Source organism: Melanotaenia boesemani, chromosome 15 (assembly GCF_017639745.1).
Source record: "Melanotaenia boesemani isolate fMelBoe1 chromosome 15, fMelBoe1.pri, whole genome shotgun sequence".
NCBI classification, from domain to species: domain Eukaryota; kingdom Metazoa; phylum Chordata; class Actinopteri; order Atheriniformes; family Melanotaeniidae; genus Melanotaenia; species Melanotaenia boesemani.
In genome coordinates, this window is record NC_055696.1 from 17,404,260 (window position 1) to 17,428,577 (window position 24,318).

At 36.5% G+C, this 24,318-nt stretch overlaps 2 protein-coding genes across 5 annotated transcripts; one reads left to right on the top strand and one right to left on the bottom strand.

Annotated features, from left to right (window-relative positions):
• Positions 1 to 907: 907 nt before the first annotated feature.
• Positions 908 to 11,406, bottom strand: LOC121654628 (sodium-dependent phosphate transport protein 2A-like). The gene is made up of 14 exons (XM_042008843.1): positions 11,281 to 11,406; positions 7,023 to 7,060; positions 6,706 to 6,909; positions 6,464 to 6,607; positions 6,263 to 6,374; positions 5,989 to 6,184; positions 5,378 to 5,473; positions 5,063 to 5,114; positions 4,627 to 4,794; positions 4,336 to 4,452; positions 3,645 to 3,769; positions 3,289 to 3,401; positions 2,898 to 3,181; positions 908 to 2,783 (listed from the first exon to the last, which is right to left on the bottom strand). Exons 3-14 carry the CDS (start codon positions 6,839 to 6,841, stop codon positions 2,488 to 2,490), a joined length of 1,839 nt encoding a protein of 612 aa, XP_041864777.1. The 5' UTR covers positions 6,842 to 6,909; positions 7,023 to 7,060; positions 11,281 to 11,406; the 3' UTR covers positions 908 to 2,487.
• A 5,011-nt stretch (positions 11,407 to 16,417) lies between these two features.
• LOC121653915 (solute carrier family 22 member 5-like) lies at positions 16,418 to 23,104 on the top strand. 4 transcript variants are annotated; one of them, XM_042007680.1, is made up of 12 exons: positions 16,418 to 16,760; positions 17,658 to 17,840; positions 18,815 to 18,918; positions 19,352 to 19,506; positions 19,665 to 19,836; positions 19,959 to 20,085; positions 20,396 to 20,493; positions 21,038 to 21,166; positions 21,418 to 21,449; positions 21,520 to 21,600; positions 21,790 to 21,925; positions 22,518 to 23,104. In XM_042007680.1, the coding sequence occupies exons 1-12, from the start codon at positions 16,551 to 16,553 to the stop codon at positions 22,585 to 22,587; spliced, it is 1,497 nt and encodes a 498-aa protein (XP_041863614.1). In that variant the 5' UTR covers positions 16,418 to 16,550; the 3' UTR covers positions 22,588 to 23,104. The 4 variants fall into 4 exon arrangements, with proteins under 4 accessions (XP_041863614.1, XP_041863613.1, XP_041863616.1 ...); XM_042007679.1 differs by having other exon boundaries at positions 20,952 to 21,166; positions 21,418 to 21,600; XM_042007682.1 differs by lacking the exon at positions 22,518 to 23,104 and having other exon boundaries at positions 20,952 to 21,166; positions 21,790 to 21,912.
• The last annotated feature ends 1,214 nt before the right edge of the window (positions 23,105 to 24,318 follow it).

Consider the following 24,318-nt stretch of genomic DNA (forward strand, 5'->3'; position numbering starts at 1 on the left):
AAACTTTTTTGTGGGTATGTGTTTATATGAAGAGAGGCATGGAGCAAAAGCACTTCCTGTGTCTTGGTTTGTAGCTAACATTGGTAATGAAAGACATCAGTGAATTCAGTAGAAATATCTGCACATGTTCAGATGTAATTCTAAATCAGAGGTAACCTGATATCTAACAAACACAGCTTGTTTCCTCCTTTCAACCTTGGTGTTACAAACCCTGATATGCTAGGGGAAATTAGGGTCAGTAACAAAGCAGGCCAGAAACAATGTAATAGTATAAGTAATATTTTTATTAACAATAAACAAAATCACCTCAATTGGGTTCAATTTAATCAAACAAAAAGTTGTCCACAATCAGAAAAAAAACAGGTCTGGGAACAAATAAACAAAGAAAACAGTAACTAAAGGTGTCCTTATTCAGGCAATCACAGATAAAAGGTTTTACAAACAAAACAAACAACCTAATCAATCAATCAACAGTCATCTATGGAATTAAACCACTCACATTAAACTAAACAAAAAGAGTCTCCAAACGACAGCGTCTTTAAGCAGAATACAATACGAGCTTACAACAACAAAGAGTGTTTTTTCACCAGATCCTAAATTGTCCAGAGAAAGCTCACTAACACAACTACAAAGGGGTTAGTCACAGACCAACACACAAGACAACGATCCCATACTGACAAACTATGCACACATGGAGCACAGCTGCCCAGACTGATGTCAGCCCTCATCATTTAAAGGCTGGGAGCTCCAATACATTTAAGACATCACTGTCTGTTTACTGCAGACAGTGATGCAGGCACTTTTATTTGTTTTAGTTTTACATTTTTAATTGAAACTAAAGCATTTCTTTATGGCGTCCTGCGACAGAATGGCCACGCTTACATAAGTGTGAATTTTCAGTCCTGCGTTAGAAATAACGATCATAAAACTTCAGAAGTTGCTGAACATAATGGATAATTCTCCACATCCCCTACACAACACAGTGAACAAACAGCAGTGTGTTTAATGAGGCTTTGTATTGATCTGCTGTAAAACAAAAAGGTGCAGGCGGCCTGCCAACAGCAACCCTCCAGAACTTAAATTATTGTTTTGTTTTACACTAATTAATCTAAATTTTATTTGGCTCCATTCTAATTTCAATGATCTTCTCAGGAAAATCTAGTGTCCTAAAATATCAAATACATATTCTGGGCTAAATTTGTAGTTCACCATGCATCTTTACTCTGAATATTCAGATACATTTGCTCACTTTCTTTTCATCGTATCAACACAGTAATTAAAGGGACATTACATAACCATCCCCGCTGCCTATGGAACAAATCACTGGCCAAATCATTTTTACCACATCTGTACAGCAGTTCTTCAGTTTATTAACTTGCCACAAACAAGATGTCATACTAAAGAGTCTCATAGAAATCTGAAATAGATGTGTATGTTCAAAACCCTACCCACCTTTCAACATCTTATACTTTTATTTCACTACATCTCAAAGATACATATTACGGTTTTTACTACATCTATGGTATAGCTTGAGTTATAGACATTTATACAGTATCTGCTTGCAACTATTTTTTGCATTCCTGTTTATAAAACTCTACTACAGGTTTTACTTGCATTGGTGTTGCCAAAACGGAAACATTTCAGACATCCTTTACATTTAGGTTATTTATTTATAGTTCAGTCAGTTTGTTGTGATGCTGTTTCCCCAATGATCAACCTTCTTCAAAAATAGTTTTCTCTTGTTATTGTTCTTTTATTTTTTTTAACAGCACTAAGAAACTCACAAGAGACATTTAAAATGCAATGCTTAGTAAACGTATTTTCTGTTGTCCTTTAAGGGTTTGAATTTGTAGTTGGTGTTCATGTTGTTCCTGGATCATTTGCAGGTAAATGTGTCATAAACAGCAGCACATCTAAAGTCTTAAAAGGAATTGCTCAGATTCTTTCATATGCTTCTCATCTTGCATGTTTATCTAATACCAATAAATCATTGTCTTAATATTCAACACACCTCACATATATCTCTGAGAAACATGGCAAGATTAAAACAATAGCTTATCTACACACAGGGTCTGTTAACTTTGTCATTTACAAAGCTAAACAATGTAAGATTAAGAGTTGATAGTAAGAAATAAAAAACACAACTTTTATGTCTTTATGTTGCTACATTAGCAGCAGTAGAAAAGCTCGCAGGATCAAGCTATATGTGTAAACAGAGCAAAAAAGAAAATTTAATAAAAGCTCCAGATAGTTTCCATTTTAACCATGAAACAAATCACATCCCCACTTGTCCACTTTTGAGTTGTTTCTTGATATCTTTGAAGTGATGTTTATTCTGCTGTCTTGGTGTGATCTTTGAGGTTTACACTGATTCTGATTTATAAGGTTAAAATCAATCAGACCACAGTGGAAACACGCTTTAGTAAATGACATTCTTGCAGGCTTTGACACAAGGTGCTTGTAGATGTGTCAGACACAGTAATGGCACTACAACTGAGTGCTATAAAGATAAATGTCTTGATTATTAAAGATTGTGTCTTTCTCTTCGGTGTGACGCATGCTGCCCCCTAAAGGCATGTTGTTTGCATTTTCTTTCTTATTGTCCTCATTATATTGTAAACCAGAACATCCAGGATTGTTTAATTCTCTTTGTTTTATCCCACTTTCAGCAGTTTCTTGGTTTTCTCCATTTAGCTTCAATTGTCCCCTTATGCTTCCTTCAGAGTTAGCAGCAGCGCTCTCCAACGATGTTACAGGTCTGTTATCTTCCTTAAAGCCCCAGCCTAGAAGCAAAATGTCAAGGAGAGAATTCAGTGTTTAGGAGTGGATACAAAGAGAGGTATCACTGTCTAAATGTAACAGAAACTGCTATCAGACACGGCAGCAGAGATATTTACCTCTACTTTGCCTGCAACACACGATCATTCTGGTAATGAGGTCATCCAGAGGCTGCAATGAGGTCATCCAAATGGGAAGAAAGTCCCAGTTTTGTAGTCTAACTGGCAAACAATCAGGTCTGTGTACTTGGAGGATGTTTACAGTAGCAAAAGATATGATCATTATAATGACTGGTACACCAACCGCAGTCATCACCTTCCAACCAGCCATGGAGAGGGCAAATACCAAGGATGGGAAGAGCAGAAAGCAGAGGAGGAGGTAGAGGACAGCGAACCAACGGTACCTGTGTGCATGAATACATATATTATTTGGCAGTCCGTCTCATAATTTGTATTAACCTTGAAATTGTCTACATCTGTAAACATGAACAGAAGCTGTCGTTTACGTTACCTGGCAGTGCGCTTGCCAAGAGCTCGGGCCATTCGTATGGGTAACCGAGTGGCGGGTACAGGATACCATAATAGGATACCAAGGAGGTTAAAGAAAAAGTGACATAAAGCAACCTGAAAATGTGTTATGAAAATTAGGGATCCTGGCAAAGTAATGAGACAAAAAGTAATGCATGAAGCAAACAATGAAATATTAAAAAACAACAGAAATACTCAAGTTGATGTATTAATTAAATAATTTGGTTAGGTTTTAATGCTTTCTCCTGATAACTGGGCAGGGAGGACAGTGGGCCAATGAAAATCCCTGCGACAAATCAAGATACACAAGTGTGTGTGTGTTTGTGTATGGTCACATGCCTGTGTGGCAGCTGCTAGCTTATCTCCAGGACTGGTCAGTGCGGCCAGCAGAGCTGTAGTAGTGGTTCCAAGGTTGGACCCCAGGGTTAAAGGGTAGGCTCTTTCAATATTTATGACACCGATCCCTGTTGGGCCACAGAATGATTGTATATCTGAGAGGACTGAAAGATACTCTACATTCTCAGAGCAGATAAGCGATTTTTGCAACTGCAGCTTGAGCAGAAACTATTTTTTCACATTGAATAACTTAATCTGAGCAAACAAAAATAAATTCTGTACACCCAAAATGTGTTTCTGTGTTTGTGCACTTATTCATCTGCTCTCACTGGTCTCTGCATGTAGGTGTGTTTGCTCAGATTAAGTTATTCCTTATGCACAAATATTTTCAGCTCAAAATGTAACTCAGGCCCTTGCAAAAATCATTTAACTGTTCTCAGAATGGAGCACAATAACAGCCATAAAATAGGACTTCAAAATCTTTCTACACAATTCAAAAAGTTTTGCTTTAGGATGAACAAAAGTCAGTTATTTATTAACACTGTTGAAGTAGACAAAAAAAATGTTGCATATATATATGTATGTATATATGTGTGTGTGTGTGTGTGTGTGTGTGTGTGTGTGTGTGTGTGTGTGTGTGTGTGTGTGTGTGTGTGTGTGTGTGTGTGTGTGTGTGTGTGTGTGTGTGGATTACCTATCAATGGAGTGATGGCAGATGTAAAGACAGAACTACTTTGAACCAAAAAGGTCATTGCAGCTCCTACTAGTAAAGCCACATAACCTGCCAACCAGGTAAAAGGATAAGGAAAGTCTATAGGACAAGACAAAACAAAATACACATGTTGTATTAATTATGTTTATGTGCATATATTTATAAGACTTCTAACCTTTGGAGTAGCACAACTAAAATAAAGTAGAACTTGAGGTCATTATTTAGAATTTATCTAGAGCATGGGTCCATTTGAGTCAATTAAAGCTGTATTACCTGTGTTAACCACATTGTTAATAGCATTCGCCACCTGGCCTTTCAGCAAGGAGTTGAGCACTTTAACCAGCAGTATCAGGCAGCTGCACAGGACCACCAAAGAGCACGTCAGCAGGATCAGACCTATGACCAAGTCTGACAAAGAGCAGTCCACAAATAGATGCCTGCCTGAGCAGAAAGAGATGGGATTTTAGAACAAACATGTAAAGAAAAGGTTGTTGGATTATGAGATTTAATCATCAGAATATGAAGAAATGACAACAGACAAACGCTCAGTCTTAGTAATCAGCTTCTTTCACAGTCTGAGCTCATGCTTGATTGTTGATTGACAAGTTAATTGTTGTGATTGAAGTAAAATGATGGGAACGTGATTAATTACAGACTGTTCATCATCTCAAATTCACAGGAATATTGAAAATCTGACAAAACGGCATACATTTCTGCATTTGTTGAGAAAAGTTGTGCGTTCCCCACGATGTTTCATTTTCCTGTTGACAATGATAACCAACGCAAAGACATAATGGGACAATGCCTTTGTCAAAATCCTCAACCGGTCTACTTCTAAATGTCTGCAATACACAGATGGCTATTTTTATAAACAGCAACACATGGTTGGCACTATTTCCATTTAAATTAGAAAAAAAAGAACTAGCCGAGTTATTTTGCATGCTACAGTGTTGACAAATATTTATTGTTGGAAATCATATAAGAAACTAAGAGCAATAAAAAGATATTAATATTGATATAGTACCTTGATCACTGTGGTTTGACACCATTTCTTCACTAAACTCTTGTTCCTCATGCTCTGGTCTCCTGTAGCGATGGCGGTAATGACTGACTTGTCCAGCTACACAGAAATATTAGGACATCATTACATTATGTTGGTTATGTACTTTTATTCAAGTAATATTACCTGAAGTCTTTGTAAAATAATTGTTTTTTTGCTTAATTTTACACTTTTTTGTTTTTTTCTTTTGTTTTTTTTTTTGTTTGTTTGTTTTTTGCCTTTTTTAAATAAAAATAAGAAATTTTATATATAAAGAAATAATAATAAAGAAATATTCATAGTGTCCTAGATGTTATTTCTAAAGTCCTTAAACTACTTTTTTTGTGCCTGAACAGGCTGCAGTTAAACTATTATTGACTGGTTATACATAATAAGTTTAAATGGTAACCTTTTGTTGTAGGGAAATTATGCAAAGTCTCCTAATAGGTAATGTTTTCATGGACTTTTTCTCTTTCTTTTCTGGAGCATTTTATGTTAGCTGAATAGTTACTGTTGCAGGGCTGCAGCATTAAATAGAAAAAAAAGGTTTTCTGTTCCCTTGATTCTTACTGGATGGAATTTGGTAAGCACTGTACCTGGATTATTAAATTAGTCAGTGGTTGAGTGAGGACTTTTAGAAGTTCAGGTGCGTCTTCTCCACTGCTGAGATGTAGTGTGTCGACGGCAGCATGTGACAGTCGTCTCAACAGCCCACTCACAGCTTCCAGAGGGAGAAGCACCAAGACAGAGAGCCAGTTAAAACAATCGTGGACCGTCGCTCCAGCAAATGCCCTGAAATAACCACAGTTTCAGATTTTGTTTTAGTTAAGTGAATGCACCTATGCAGAGCACATGTTCAGATGGTAATACCTTTCAAACTCCTCTCTCTCCCCAGCCTGCATCAGGGCAACAATGGTATTAGTGACAGATGTTCCAATGTTGGAGCCCATGATGATAGGAACAGCCGACTGTACATCCAGCACTGTACAAAAAGACATAATTGTTGATTTTGTCTTGAAATGACTATTTAAACATATTGTTAGACTGTTGAATTTCAGTACTTAAACTCACAACCAGAGGAAACAAGGCTGACTATAATGGAGGTAGAGGTGGAAGAGCTCTGGACTAACACTGTCACCAGTATCCCCACCACCAGCCCTGCCACTGGGTTAGACAGAATAGCATTTTCCTGGAAGATATCCCCAGCTACCCTGCCTGGAGGGGGAGACAAAGACAGACAGACAGACAGGGGGTCTTTAAAAAGTCAAAAATCAGGTTTTACTGGAATCTAAAATGATCATGTGTGTGCTTACCGCCAGCTAGTTGAAAGGCAGAACTTAAAATGTCAAGGGAGCATACAAAGAGGTAAAGAAGCAGAAAGAGGAGGGGGATTTTGAAAAAAGAAGATACAACCATTTTCACCCGCTGTGGTCTTGACAAAGTTTCCATGGTCAAAGCTTCAAAGGCAGGAACTGGTTACATCAGATCACATTCAACCAGTGCACAGTGGACATATGCTGTCAATCGGTGTCACAGAGAGAAGAGAGAATTCATCATACTTTCATTGTCCAAACCTGCAATTAGCTACAAGTACACACAGAAGTTTGCACCCATGATACTGCTAACATACCTTAAGCTTTGATGAAATTACGCCTCCGCCTCAAGAAGCTATTTTGTTTCGGGATAAAAAGGGGAAAAAGTTTGTACTATAAATGCTTTACAGTGAAAGGAGAAAACAGGACATAAAATTGACCAAATGAGAGAGAAGGAAAGGAATGCATCAGGATAAAGGAAAGGGAGGTGCTGCTGGGTAGTGTTTAACTAGTAGGGCATGGATGAGTGTGAAATGGAAAGTCAGGAGTCACGTCCTCACTCTACATTTCATCTGTATGTGATTTACTATTTAACTCTCCCAATTTAATATTCTTTTTTAGACTTTTATGAACCAGGCAACTAGAAAATTCAAAGAAGATTAAACAAAAGTCAGATGCATTACAGACAAGAACAGCTTCTTATGTCATAGCTTAGTTGGTTGAAGTAGTGATTGTTTAAGAGTGGTTTTTAACAATGTATAATAAAGTAAATCAGCACCCCAAGCTGAGTTTTTTGTACCTTTGGATGAAAAAGTTTGCTTAATGTCACCATTTCCCTGCAATAGATTCTGTAAAGCTCCAAATATCTTGGTCGGTCACAGTTACATATAAAAGTCATGCATTTGCAATTATTTGAGATAACTGAAAAATTTTGCACAACTATTTTCATTTGCACAATAGCAGCATGGGTTAAGCTAGAACGCATCATAATAAATGTGTCAAATATGTCATATTTTCATACTGTTTTAAAAAAAATATGTTAAACTTGAATACTGACCGATTAAGTTTTATGCTCTTTCAATGGCATCACCTACCTGTCTTCTACTGTAAGATATGTCATGTCCTCTGAGTTTTTGCTTAGAACACCCTTAAAAGCCATTTTTGTTTTTATTTATGTTCCTGTATGTGCTAATGTTATTATATATTGTTAATCTACAAGCAAATTGTAGTTCTTGATATAACTAGTCAAGAACCATTCACTGGATTTATGGACTAGAAATTATTTTTTTAGTAGCTGCAAATATGACCATCTTAACAGCAGCCATTTCTCAGAGTTTTGTCAGCTCATACCACCAGTCCATACCTATACTGACATCCTAAATAAAAACTTGTTTTCAGGGAGGTGCAGGCCTTTACCTGGGCAAAATGTCAGGGGTATCCCAGTTCACCGTGAATCCTCTAGATCAGGGGTGCCCAAGTTCGGTCCTCGAGATCTACCATCCTGCAACTTTTAGATGCAACCCTTCTCCAACACACCTGAATCAAATGACTGGCTCGTTACCAGGATTCTGCAGAGCTGAATGACATGCAGATGACATCTGATTGAAGTGTGTTGGAGAAGGGTTGCATCTAAAAGTTGCAGGATGGTAGATCTCGAGGACCGAACTTGGGCACCCCTGCTCTAGATTCTGGTCCATGATGTCAATATGTGACATCTTAGGTTGAAGTGAATGCTACTTAATTTTCTTGAAAGGACAGCATTTTTCAGAAGAAAACTTGAATAATTTTTAAATACACTTTTTATTTAATTTATTCTGTGTTTGTGGTTAAAATCTGCTATGTTGATTGTCATTGAGTATTCTCAGCTAATTTTATTTTATTTGACATTTAAAGACAGATTAAGAACAAGGTTTTGTTTACTTTTCAGCTGCACTTTTTATGCCTTTTGCAGGAAAACACCAACTGAGTCTGTTTTAAATAGCTGTCACAGAAATATTTTAATTGCTTTGGCAGCCTTGTTTACAGTTTGATTAAGTGACTGAATAGTTTTACCAGTACAGCATTGGTTATATATTCAGTGAGTGGGTACTGCACTAAAACTAAATTTAATTTTTTTTTTTATTTTTGATAGGGGAGAGAGCATCATTTTAATTCTTTTAGATTTGAGTGCTGCATTTGATACCGTTGATCACGCTATTTTAATTGATCGTCTTAAAACCTGGGTTGGCATCACAGACACTGCACTTGATTGGTTTTACTCATATCTTTTAGATTGAACCTTTGCAGTCACCATAGGTAATTTTACGTCCTCCTCTCCCCCCATTGCCTGTGGTGTACCACAAGGTTCTATTCTAGGTCCCATTTTGTTTTCTATTTATATGCTCCCCCTAGGATACGTTATAGCTGCCATAACGTGTCCTTCCACTGTTGTGCGGACAACACACAGATATACCTCTCGCTGAAACCAGGGGACACTGGAAGCTGAGCTGCTGTGTTAGAGTGTTTCAACGATGTGAACAGTTGGATGGCACAAAACTTTCTACAACTCAACAGTTCTAAATCTGAAATGATCTTAATCAGCCCTCCTCACTCCACCGCCCATATTGAAGACAGTCTTGGTCCTCCCTCCTCTAACATCACCCCCTCTGCCAGAAACCTAGGTGTTATATTTGATTCCAATCTTAGTTTTCATCTTCACATCAAAAAAGTCACTCAGTCCTGTTTCCTTCACCTCCTCACCATCAGTAAAATCAAACCTGTCCTCCGATTTAGAAAAAGTTATCAATGCACTCATTTTCTCCAGACTCGACTACTGCAACTCCCTCCTATCAGGTCTTGACAATAAATCCCTCTCTTGCCTCCAACTTGTTCAAATCGCAGCAGCTAGGCTTCTCACTGGTTTTAGCAGAAGACAACATATTACACCTGTTTTAGCCTCGCTGCACTGGCTCCCTGTACGTTTTAGAATTGATTTTAAAGTTTTACTGATTACTTTTAAAGCTCATTTAGGTCTGACACCCGGCTACATTACACAGTTACTGACACGCTACGAGCCTCCCTGCAGCCTTAGATCCTCAGGCAGGTCCCTTTTAGCTGTGCCAGGGTCGAAACTCAAGACCAGAGGTGACCGAGCTTTTTCTGTTCAAGCCCATCGACTCTGGAACGACCTGCCTGAGGAAATAAGGCTGGCACCATCAGTTTCATCTTTTAAGTCACTTCTTAAAACACACTTTTATCGACTGGCGTTTTTATAACATTTTTATATACTTTATTTATTTTCAAAATGTACTCGTGCATGTATCTTTTCATTGTTGATTTTATTACCTTACTTTGCTGTGTACTGTTCAGCACTTTGTAAACCTTGTTTTTTAAAAGTGCTATACAAATAAAGATTTATTATTATTTATTATTATGTCAGGAGGCATTTATAGTACTATATACACTTTTGGTTTATACACATTTGCTCATATACATTTGCATTGCAAAAAATATAAAAATGTGTTTCACAAAGAACATTTCACAGTTTTCAATGTTTTCCACTCAAAAACAACATCTAGGTTTCATGCAAACATAGCAGTGGCTAACTTTACCTTACTGGATGTCAGCTTTAACCAGATTTAGTGTCTCTATTATTCCAGATGATAAATACAAATTTCTGCTTGCAGTTACTTTATTTAGTAGCTGAAGAGATTTTCAAATCTATTAGTTGCCATATTAAACTAAGTTCAGACTTGAATGAGCTGGATGTTTTCAGTTGCTTTTTCAGAAATGAGCAGCCTCAATTTCATTCATATATAATGAATTACATTAAACAATTTCTGTGAAGGCATTTAATTCATGTGCACATTCATGAACTGCATCCACTTTGCACATGAACATAAATGCAAATATCCAATTATTTATCTTTTACATCATCATTGTGTCTTATATGTAAATAGGTCTGCCTCTTGATAGGTAAAAATATGTTTATAAGTCATGTTTTGTTAGTTTAGACTGGATTCATAATGCAGTTGGTCCAGCAGAGGGCATCTCAACTACATTTTCATCCGTTTAGTACAACCCCTCTGGCTGGGCTTTTTTTTTTTTTTTTTTTAAAGTGCTGTTTTTTTTTTCTCAGGTGCTGCACTTCATGACAAAGTGGAGATCCTTTACCTTTCACTTTATTTCCATAACATATTCAAGCCAATTTATATATGTAACAAGGCTGATAGAGATGTAAATAGTACTGCAGCAACCTCACTTTGTAAATCAGAACAGGTTCACCATGCCCTCACACGAAATTTCACAGCATAAAGTTTATCTGCAGTACCAGCCAAAGGTTTGGACACACTTTCTAGTTAGATTGAATGGAAAACTGTGTCCAAACTTTTGACTGTTACATCTTTGTTGGAACTGCTTTAATGAGAACAACTCCAAAAGATGGTGTTTTCTGAAGTACATCAAACATGCAACTTTTGCCAATAAAATTAGGATTCTGTAACCAACGTCTTAGTAGAGACTTACATGGCTGATGATGATGATGTGTTTATTATACCACAGACATCAGTTTCAGTTGTTGAAAAATACTATTTTTACCTGCTTTAATTATGATGACCTTGATGAAGTCCTTCTGATAGATCCAAATCATGTGGAAAGTTAACAGTCCAGGAACCTTATTAAAACGTTTCACAGGGAATATGTATTCCAAGAACTAAATGCTTCTAGATAAGAAAATATGTATTTATTAAAGATTGTCTCTTAGAGTTTAAGACAGTTAAACTCAGATAAACATCCAAGACAGGTGAAATTAATGGTAGAGTACACAATGTACTCTGGGAAGTCTTTGTTATGAAATGCACCTCTGGAACTGACAAGACAACATGAAAGACGAGTGGGGAAAACATCATTATGATAATTTCTAGTTGTGCTAGCCAAGCCCTTCCCCTCCTTCTTCAGAGTTAGCTCATAGATGATGACCTACTTTCAGTTTCCTCAGAAAAAAGAAAATAACTGAGCAGGCAGTAGGAATTTTAAAACCTTCTCTGCAACAGTTGGATTTCCTTAAAGCCCACAATGTTTACATTTTTTTAAAAGGCAAATGTAAGGAAGATGTTCCTTAAAGTGTCACATAAAGACCTAGTTTAAAAACTTGCATATATCGCTTGTTGATCAGAAGGTCCACATCTAATTTATTGTAAATGATAGGTTGTTATTTACAAAAAGAATAACATTCCTCACACATGGCTATGTGTTCGAGGTCCCGAAGCAACTATTATTAGTCAGAAGTGACAGCACAAATCATTTTGTCTGTGCCAGTGCCAGGCAGGCCAACAGTCACACAGATGTAATGTGCCATGATTTTATTGGATAAGCAGGCAGCCACTTCAGGCGCATTCACACCAGCCTTTTTGATTAGAATCCGTTTGCTTAGAAAATTATGCAATACAAAGTGAATTCAAGGTTGGGCTCTAGCATTGTGGGCCCTGCATTAACCAACAAATGAACGAGTTTTCTTTTTCCTGTGTGTCTCACCTTTTCCTTTAGTAATTCATAATGCTGTGCCCCCGCTGGCAGGGGGTGGTACATGTAATTTAAAAGGTCTGATTCATTTTGTGAAAGCAAACTTGGTCTGAAAGAAATGTTGCACATCGATTGAACCAAGTCTCCAGTCTTACCGAATCTAGTGGACTATCCTGGTGTGAACACGCAGGCCACTGGGAAATGTCCTGCTCCTACTATGAGCTAGTCCAGGCCTAGGTTTGTCCAACCGGGGATTAGACATTATTTAACATTTTGTTAGAAAGATGACTACAACCCATGTCAAAATTAAGGCTCTCAAAAATAACACATTAATGGCAGTAAGTAATTTATATAATTATTTGCATTAATATTTTAATGCAGTTAACACATGCACAGCATGAAAAGCCCAACACATCTGTCATTTCTCTTTTATGACGTCGGGACATGGAGGTGTCTGGAGAGGTGATCTCTATGGCTGGATTTGCACTCATGGGCGTCGCAGTGGGCGAGGAATACTACTGGAAATTGTTCATCCACAGGAGTGTTGGTATTTTTAGGAGGCAGCTTAAGACTTCTCTTTTTAGTAAAGCTCTTGATGAATTATTTTTGGATTATAATTGTTTTTAATCCTGTTTTATTTTACTTTAAGTTCAGTTTATTGTAATTACTATATTTAATGTATATATCAGGGGTGTCAAACTGCCATCCTCAAGGGCCGCTATCCTGCAGGCTTTAGTTATTTCCTTAGTCTGGTTTAGGTTAAATAAAAACTTCACCACATGTGAGTTCAAGGTAGGTTCTGTTGATTTATTTCTATTACATTTAGTTTGACCCTTTTCATGCACTACCCCTGCCAACTGACTGAATGTAGTGGCTGACTGCTACACCAGTAAGACAGATGATGTATTTTGATAAGGAGATGTGGAAAAGTTGAACCTCAGGCAAAAATGTCTCTGGACGCTGACTTGAATAATAAAAAGAAGTTTATTACAAAAGTTCAGACATCAAAACAGATTTCTGCAGAAAAATCTGGAGGTCCCAAAACCAGAACGAAGACCCCAAGACCTGATGTAAAGTTCTGTCTTATATATGGTTTAAACAAAGAAAATTCCTCAGTCCTGTATCCTCCAATCATAGAGTTTGCATATAGGATGTTCGTGTGCATAGAAGACATGTTCGTGTGTGAATCCAGTCTGTAGGACAGAGAACCTTATATGGTAAATCTTGAGTGTGTATCATAAAATGCTATGCTTAGATCCCTCACAGACTTAAAGCCCATTTATGCTCCCTTACATAAGTAAATAGCAACATCCGTTTCAAACGTCACTGACCTCATACTTCATGTGTCTTTCCGTTGTAATGGTTGTTAAGTCAATTCCTCCATTAGTGGGCAGTGCTAATTTCAGAGTTCATTCCCACGAGCCAACATCAGTTTCAGACATCGTTTGGCAGCAGTAAGGAACCAGTATGAAGTTGTTTTCAACGACCCAACAAGCCCTTAAAACACTTGCATGTCCTGTCTTCAAAAGCTTGTACAATTTCTACAGTTGTTGTCCTCTGATTCGGTGAATCTTGGTCATAGCAAGATGAAACTTCCACATCTGTGAGATGTGAGCTTTCAGTAGAGGAGTCGTTTGTCCATGTTCATGGTGAGACATCATCTGTGTTAACATATTTTTCGGACATTGTGTACCTGGTCTTTTAAATGTCGTTGTCAAACTTGTCAAACCATTGTTAACAAACTGTGTTTGTTAGTCATAGAAATGGTTTTGCTGAGCTGTTAGCTGAGATTCTGGACTTTCTGTGGATACCACACATGTTTGCATTTACTGACCTGACACTACACCTGGAAACAAGTTGTTAACCCCTTAACTCCCGGTAGCCGAGGCTGCAGGTGCAGAGGTGAAGCTAAACAGTTAAGCTAAGAATGAAGTGTTAGAGAAATTATAGGCCAGAAATCTGGATAATGAAGCAGTGAAGGTGCATGGATGGAAGTTATTGTGCATATTGTGAATATTTTTCTCTCCTCACCATCTAGAAGCTGTGAGATTCTCATCCTGCTTTCTGTCTGTTCACCTGATGCTGATATTCATCACATATTGTTCCTTCTGTGTTTAGAAGGAAGCAGCTTCACAGCTTTAAATTCATCATGCTGACTTTTTACCTTTTAGTAAGTAAATCCTGAACATTTCATCCTTCTTTCTCATAAATATTTGATTTTATAAATATATATGAAGAAATATTTTAACTGTTGCTGCCTCAGCCAGCTAATTAAAACTCCTTTAGAGATGAAAATGTTACGAGGCAAAAAGGCAACTTAACATATTTTGTAATGAAGAGCCACCACAGGATATTTGTTATTTTTGAATAACAACATTTTCATTTTCATTTTTAGGTTTTAAAATAAAGAAAAACATAAAACCTTTATAAAAAGAGGATAGACTTTCTTCTAAGGGTTGTAAATATTAATGTTGTGAAATAATGTAAAGTGAAAAAAAAGGAAAGAAAAAGTCCGTGGCTTCCAACTTAATGACAAGAAAGATAGATTTAAAAAAAAAAATTATATAAAAATATTTTTTATATATTTATATTTCACGTATTTAGAGGCATTGTGGAAGGTCCAGAGAGCCACTTGCGGCTCCAGAGTCGCAGGTTAGAGACCCCGATTTAGTGTTTATAAACCAAAATTTACTGCATTTTTTTATATAGCCGTATGCCTATATACGAAAGAGACATTTTGCGCATAACAGTGCGATTAATCACGATTAATCGCGACATGTCATGTGATTAATAGGAGTACACAGTCATTTTAATCGTGCCCAGCACTAGTCCATTTATACTGTGAGGTTCTACAGTGTGGCGTGTCAAAGGTCCAAATGACATAAAACATTTAAACAAAAATTGTGAAATGGAAAAGAACGACTTGATTAGTAATACACAGATTTGTTAAAGAACTAAATAAATAAAAATTATGTTTGGCATTTACAGGGAAGTGATGAAACAGGGCTGTTTTGCCATTTCCATCCCAATTTTACAATTGCAGTTTCTACTTTTAATGGTTTTCCTTGCTTCCATTGGATTAAAAAGGTGGTGGTGCTCCGAGATTTTGAATAATAATATTAATAAATCATATTTTGTATTAATTATTAAAATTAATATTTTATCTAAACACTTGTAATGTTTAATGATCCGAAATCACTACAGTGGCTCCACTTAAGAGATATGGGACCTGATATACTGTATCTGTTACACCATGAGGTCACTTTACCCTGCAGGGAACAAATCTCTGTTTAAGGCTGAGAAACTCAAATGGGTTGAAAGATCACCTCTGTAATGGCAGGCTTAGTGTGTGTTTGTTCTTTTGCGCACTGCATACACTCTTATTCATCTGCTCGCGGCTTACATTACTGACTGATTTGCTTATGATTTACATTTTTGTTAATAAATTATATTTTGCTAGACCACTACCTTGTGCCTGCCTTCCTCTTGCAGCTGTTGAGTCAGGCGCTAACAGTAGTGAATGAATAAATGGAGGCAGATAATATTATTTTTCAGTTGGAGTTGCACCTATTTACTGACACACGTTGACCTAACTCATGGCACATAAACAGGCTAGACCTGTTTTTTCAAATTTAAATACAGACCATTTGCCATGGTCGTGCACACACTTGCTTAACCAAAACTGGGTGGTGATAGTTACTTCATAGCTGGTGTTTTGGAACTGATAACGCAGGTTAAGTCGTCAGAGGATTTAACAACCTCGACCACAGGATTTGTTAAGCTTCTCCTCACTTCATTTTCTCTCTGTTTCCTTTCTTTCTTTTTTTTCTTTTTTTTTTTTTTTTTTTTGGCAGCCTGATTTCTCCTTGGAAAAAAAAAACATTTTATTTATTTTTTCCTGCTTCCTGTAGTGATTGGCTCCCCAACCACTAATATAGTTGAATAATGGTACAGGCATGGACCAATCCATTTTAACATTAGTTAAAATAAATAAATAAATAAATCGCACTGGAATCTGTACAATGTTCTGTGTGAAATGTAAAAGATGGTGCTGCATTAAATTTATAAGAAAGGATCAAATGGACCTACCGACCAGATGTGGTTTAATAAAACGCTGGAAAGCTTTTATGTTCCGCTAATATTTGCCAAATGTTTTAAGAGGTATTTCTGGGTGGACAGGTTTCAACAAAGACACATTTTGCTTGGGCGGAGGCAGCGTTTCACAACCTTCTAATAATGTTTATTCATATGAACGAGGAAAACAACACAAATTATGCAACCTTTCATCATTTTCAGGACGACAGCAAATGAAGCACTTTAGCTAGAAAGAAGACGACTGTGTTACCATGAAGAATTATGCTGATGCGGTTGCTTTTTTAGGTCAATGGGGATGTTTCCAGCAGACTGTCTTCCTACTTCTATGTGCCAGCATCATGCCTAATGGATATGGCGCCTTCATCCTCATTTTCCTGACTGACACTCCAAGTCATTATTACTGCCTTGTACCTGATGTTAACCTGACAGACAAATGGCGTGAAAGTGTTATACCAATAACTGTGAGTAATTTCAACAACATTTTGCAAAGGCTCTATGTGCACATTGATGGATACGCAATATGCAGGAGACTGAGTGTGTACTCACTTTTTTTTTTTTTGTTTGTTTGTTTTATGTTAATGTGACCAAATACCATTCTCATTAACAATTTTGCCTTTAGTCATTTTACCAACTTGGAATAGTCAGTACATATATATATATATATATATATATATATATATATTCACACACTTGATTGATTGTTGATTTGGTATTTTTACTTCAGTCTTTAGTTTTAATCTTTGAGTAATTCCTGTTCTGGCGAATTGGGATTTAAAATCATTGACTGATCAGACAAATTAGACATATTGAGGCATAAAACACAACAAACTTGCTTTACTTTATCATTTTACAGTAGGAGTTGCTTTTTAGCAGCTTAGTTTCAGAGCAACATGCCGCAAACAAGACAGTGTTTGTACAGTTTGAATCCACTTGCTCTTTTTAGCTTTTGATACTGTTTTTATTTAGCACTGCTTCAGTTGCTGAAATGGATGAATGATGAAGACGTGGTTGAGCATCACATTTGCATGCATGAGTATGTGATTACCCGCAAAGGTTTTTAGCATTTTTATGTTAATTTTTGGTTATAAAGCAGAAAGATCATTAAATTATATAACAAAGTTTCCAAAGGGCTAGTCACCTTTTAAATGTATTTCATTTTTATTTTGAAAACTTTGATTTTCCTCCTTTACTTTTCTGTTTTTCCTCTTCTGTCATGGCTGCACCAATAGTTTTGATGTAGTACAGAATTTTTCTGTTGCTCTCTGGGGTGTATTTCATATGAACAGAAAAAAAGACATATTGCTGCTGGTTATGAAAAAATAAATCTTGTTTATGCTGTTTGTGTCCTTGTGACTGAGGTGGTGGAGGGAAATCAGGAGCAGAGCAGATGCAGCAGATACAGACTGGATGTGGTCAAAAATCTCTCTGCTCAGGGCTTCATTCCTGGCAGGGACATTAACCTGACTGACCTGGAGCAGGAGGACTGTGTGGACGGATGGAGCTACAGCAAAGATGTCTACCAATCTACTATAGTGACTCAGGTGTGTGAAATCCTCAGTTTACAAATTGCATTGTTACAGCAGCATTATAATATAAGAAAATAACAAAAATAAAATAAAATCAGCCATATGGTGTAAATATACTATATACAAAAACAGACTTATCAACAAATATCCGGATCAAAATAGAAAAGAAAAACAAGGATATTATTTACAATATAAAATTTACAAGTAAATATCCAGGTAAGAAATAAAAAAGAGAACATATGGAAAATATGGGATTTAAGATGAAAAAGTAAGGTGCAGGTCCAGTGTTGCTCCCCCAGCAAACCACATTGAAGAAAACGATGCTGGCAACAACAGACTGGTAGAACATCTCCAGCATCCTGCTGCACACATTAGAGGATCTGAGCTTCCTCAGGAAATGGTCAGCATCCCATCATTTTGTGTACAGCCTTGCAGCCTTACAATGAAAAACACCCAACACATTCACCCAGTGCTGACACACAGGGAAAAGTTGTATTACCAGAATAACAGACACTCACATTCAAAAGCAGACATATAAAACACACCTAAAAGTGAGCTGAAATGAATCCAGCGTACACAGATCTCACTGTAGTGTTGAGTCACATAGTCACATCATTTTAGGTTTTTACTTTCCCCACAAGACAATTTTCTCTATTTTCCCGCCTTCAGGAGGCAATGGTGTATTAAAGTCACTTAAACAGATTTTTTAAGAAAATTTTGAGTGGCTGGATAGATCGGTTGACAGGGCATCTGTCTCCCTTGTGAAAGACCAGAGGTCAAATCCCACAGACATAGTACAATGAGGCAGATATAAACACCTTCTAGTTGGGTCCTTAGGCAAGACCCTTAATGCTACTGCCTCATCAGATATAAGCAGCTTTGGATGACAGTGCCTGCTAAATGACTGTAGAATAGTTAGAATGACAAGTGAATGTTTAATGATGCATAACACATGCCCATATAAAGACTTGATCGTATGATTTTTCCAGTTTGACTTGGTGTGCAGCGAGCAATGGAAGCAGCCGGTCACCACCACCATTTTCTTCATGGGTGTTTTTTGTGGATCTTTCTTCTCAGGACATATGTCAGACAGGTACTGAAAACACCTGCTCTGTGTCACTGTAATATTAAAGAAGATATTCAGGGATGTTCAGGGATGATGTCTATAATGGTATCTTGTAGTTAAAATTACAATCTAAGCCCGTGAATTGCATAAGCTGACACTTTTTTATACATTGCCTACATTACATTACAAAAACAGATTTTGGTGCTTCAATGTTTTTTTTCATCTAAGTATAAGAAAAAGTAGAGCAAGGTTGGATTTTCCTTTAAGATCATGGTGCACCCATAACATTAAATCTGTTTTATGATACTTGATATGTCATGTTTTACTTCAATCATTCAAATAGAGACATACATTTGTTGAAAGTAAAGCATTTTAATCAAAGGCAAATTTGGAATACATCTACTTTGGTTGTGTTTTTTTTTTCACTTATTGTGTTTATTGGTTAATCTTCTCTTTATAGGTATGGAAGGAAACCTGTTCTGTTCTTAACCATAGGATTACAGACAGCTTTTACCTTCGCTCAAGTCTTCTCCACTTCATGGATTATGTTTCTCATCCTGCTCTTCTTCAACGGTTTGGGCCAGATGTCCAACTTTGTAGCTGCTTTAGTGTTGGGTACATATGAAGATTTCATGATTTGAAAACCATCCTATAAAAATACTTTACTTTGACAATGCAAATAAATGCAATGTATTTGTCACAAAGACTGTTTATATACAGGTATGTTAGCTCATCCCATGTCCCTCTGTGTATTTGTTTCTCCTTATTAATAGGTGCTGAGATCTTGACTGGCAACATACGTGTCCTTTACTCATCTCTGGGCTCAAACCTAAGCTTTGCCATAGGTTATATGGTTCTGCCTCTCTGTGCTTACTTTTTAAGGGACTGGAAATCTCTCCTTTTGGTTCTGTCTGTCCCGTGCTTGGTCTTCATCCCCCTCTGGTGGTAGGTTGCACTAAATGTGGGTGCTGTTCATAAAACTGTTTCCTTTGGGAAGTTTTCATATTCAGTCATTGATGTTTTGTGTTTTTTACGTCCATCTGATCCAGCTTAAATTTCTCTGCCAGGGTCATTCCAGAGTCGCCTCGCTGGTTGCTGTCTCAAGGCAGAGTTGAAGAAGCTGAGGCTATTGTGAGAAAGGCTGCCAAGTGGAACAAAGTTCAAGCTCCAAGGGTCATCTTTGAAGACTGCAATGTGCGTTGATGTGCATTGAAACTCCTCTGTTTACACCTTCATGTTTTAAATAAATTATATTTCCGTTACACGGGGGAAAGTGGGGGAAATGGCATGTGTGGCTTTATTGTGCAATGAAGAAGTTGTATGTGATGGATACCTGAGTGTCCGAGAGCATATTCTCACTGATAGATAAAGAATATATCCGCCAAAAAAAAAGAGAAAGACTTTTGTATTTGTGCAGCTGTTATTAATTGAATTTGATTATTTTTTTTATTTTATTTTATTAAGTTTAAAATGTAAAACTCCTCATTTATTTTGTGTCTTTCAGATTAATGCATCAAAGAATGAGAAGGAAAAATTCAATGTGTTTGACCTGTTCAGGCGCAAAATCATTAGAACAACAACACTCCTCCTTTGCATTGTGTCGTGAGTAAAGTTTAAACTTTTATTATCTTCCAATCAGACTCTTTGCAGCATTTATCACTGCAACCAGAAGAGGTCAATGCAAATGAAATATGTGCAAAAGTATTATTTGAATTAGAATTACAAGAAATACATGAACCATTGCATACAGTTTACAACATTCTCTTCTCCAATACCTACATTTTATTTCTCAAAAGAGATTTTTTCCGTGTTCTTCCTCCATCCTTTGCTCTGTTTCAGTTCTGCCTGAATTGCCTGCTGAAAACTACTTTTTTTTATTCTTCCCACAGAATTTGTATGTCTGGTTAATTTAAGTACTATCAGGGCATTCTGGCAGTTTAGTAAATATGACTAGAAGTACAGCTCAAAGGACTATTCATTTTCTTTGAGGAAAAAAGGCATAAATAGGAGGTTTAACTTTCACAAAGCATGTTTATAATTCATGTCCTGTATTTTTCCAGGTTCACTGTAAGTGCTACTTACTATAGCGTGTCGTACAATACAGCCCAACTACATGTTGACCCTTACATTAGCTGTTTCATCTCAGCTGTAGTAGAAATCCCAGCATACTTTTCCAGCTGGATGGCACTACGATACCTTCCACGACGGCTGTCTGTCGTTGGTACGCTGATCCTTGCAGCCATGCCACTGTACTTCGTTCATCTAGTGCCAGGAAGTAAGTTAAAAAGTATGGCTCATATTTGTGCCTCTGCCCTTATCCTTTCCTCCCAACAGTCCATCTTTTGACACCATCTAGAGTTACTGAACATATTCAGAGTCAGAGCATGTTGTTCTCACAGTTAAGCTGTTTGTTAGCATTAAGAAAGATATAAACATATTTAAGAGCACCAGTCATTTGCTCACGTTTTTTAAGTTTTGTCTTCTGCTTTATTCATTTAAAAGTATCCACTAATTATTTCCCTGTAGATCTATCTGGTCTGTCTCTCACACTGGAGATGGTGAGTAAATACTTCATCACCACTGCTTTCTCCCTGATGTTCGCCTTTACTACAGAGCTCTACCCAACAGTACTCAGGAACACAGCAACAGCAACAACTAGCACAGTCTCTAGGATGGGGAGTTGCATCACCCCATTTTTACTAAGTCTAAGTGAGTAAATAAAATTTTAATAATAAATAATATTCACTTGGGATGGTTAATCAGTCGCACCTAAATGCTCAAACTGGGCATTTACACCTGTTTTAAAGCTCATTCAAAAGCCTTGCACATATTTTGACTCCACCACTTACCGTAAAACACTAATGAATGACTTTCATGTAACTTTCTTTTCATTTTTAGGTGTATACTATAATTATGTGCCTTATATTACATTGGCAAGTCTGGCTCTTCTGTCTGCCTTTGCTGCTCTTTTCCTTCCTGAGAGTTTTAAACAACCACTACCTGAAAGCATTCAACAGATGCATCAAAGAGGAAGGTAGGCACTTAATTAATATGCTTTTTATGAGCTTTTATTCACTTTAGGCAAGTAATCATTTTCTTATTTTTATTTCTGTCACATTTTCTTATTTATGTGGCCTCAATATTATACCTCATGTTTCTGTTAAGCCAGTTTAAAGTTTCGCATACATTGTGATGTTACCTATGCTCTGCTTCCATCTCAAATTCAGTGTAAAATTACTGAAAGAAAGTTATTTTTGTGAACAAATTATTCCGTATGATAGACTCATTTCAACTATTTGAATTAAAGAGACTGAAGCTGACAAATATCTTTTGATATAAAACACGGCAATAAAAGATAATAAATGCAAAACTAAGGAGACAAAATTAAAAATCCCATAACCCCATAGTATCAAATTTGATGTGAGCATTTCTGAGACCGCTGCACTGGACTCATTTTTGTTATTTTATTCTATAACAACAACAATAACAAACTCTTGCTCTGGGTGCTACAAACCAGAACCAAGTACTAAAGATGACACAAGAAGGTTTAATTCCACGATATTCCCACTATATTCCAGCATTGATATAAAACAGCACCAAACAGTCAACTTTTCTTTGTGTTACAGAATAAAGTGTCCGTGCATCACAGGAAACAAAACATCAGTACCTGTCGAACCGCTGGACGGCCCACTGTGACCATCTGTGGACTTTTTGTTTGTTTGTTTGTTTTGTTTTGTTTTTTTAATTCTATTTTCAATTCTTAGATTTTAAATATTACTTTTTTGTTTTTTTAAATTTTGTGATATTATTTAAAGATGGTCATGTAGTTCTCTTCTTTATTGTTTTTTACATTTGAAGTATTGTATTTCATTTGAATATGCATTGTCTTGGAAAACTGTTCAACTCATCAACCAATTTTTACAAAATGTGTTTAATAGCAATAGTTAAAGGAGGATTGGCTCAGACATTTGTCACTGCATATGAGGATCTAAACTCTCTGAACACAGGAAATATTAACAATTAAAGGACAAAATGAGTACAAGTCACATCAACCAAAATCCATTTGTTGCGTGGCTATTTATGGAGAATGATAAAGGACTATGTAAGTTCATGAATATAGACTAGCATATTTCCTACATAAAAGCAATCAATGTTTACAATCAGTGTACTTCTTTTCCTCAAGACTCAAGATAATATTTCTCTTCATTTCCAAATAAAACTTTTATTTCAAGTATATTTTAAAGGAAATTACATATCAAAATGAGAAAATGATGCAGTGTTTACAGAACATGATTAATTTAAATAGTGGAAAATGTTTTGACTTTGATAATGACATTACAGCTTTTCTGGGCTCCTGGGAACATTTTCATTTTTCCTGTTCTGTCGGAGCATCCTGCCAAATGAATTTAGTGCTCTTACTTGTGTGAAGTTATCATTCCAGTACAGCTAATCACATTTATAAATTCATAACGATCTGCATATTCGCCCCATACATCATGACAGTGTCAGCAAAAATTAAAAACGTAACCTTCTACCAAGGTTTTTCATAAATATTACAGAATAGCACATTAGTCTTGGTGGAACATAAGCTTCCTAATCTGCTCCTATTGTTTTCTGTGTTTGACTAGTAATCTTAATCACACCAATACAGCTAAGCCAAACAAGAAATCCTTTGCAACTCTAATTCTTTACACATAGATATTTTCTGATTATATCTGTGGCATGTGCAAAGGTTTGATAATCTAATTGTTTCATAACTTGTTAGATATTCATTGATGCATTACAACATAATATATAAGGCACCATAAACAAAAATCCTTGTAACTGAAATGATCATTTTCAGTTGAAAGTAATTTCACAAATATTCAACTCGTCAGATTTCAAAAGAAACTATTGGATACAGAAGATAACAGTAGGAGAAGGTAGTTTAAAAAAAGCTGTTCAAGGAACCCAAGAAAACCTTCAGGAATAAGGAAACACTGTTTGACAGCAGTGGATTTGCAGAAAAGGCTTTATGCAAGTTGACTAAGCAAGATCATATAGTATTATATAGTATGGTTGTTCAAATTTTTAAACAGCACACTATACATATATGTGTGTGGTGTGTGTGTATAAAACACTTTCCCATTCAATCTAATAAGAAAGTGTCCAAACTTTTAACTGGTACTGTACTTCCAGCATATGGATGTTTTTGGTTCTCAGACTTCAGGCAGCCATTGCCTGCATATCATCCATAACAAATCATTAATTATGGATATTTTAAACAAACATTATAGTTGTGTTCATTTCACATTGCAATATAGCCCTCATATGGATGGAGTCCTATAGACTTTGCGGGTGTGCACTGCAGCCAAACAATCTTCTACCGCAGGTACATCTCTGATGTTTGTGTACACAGCTGAGTTCTTTCCAACAGTTCTGGGGAAC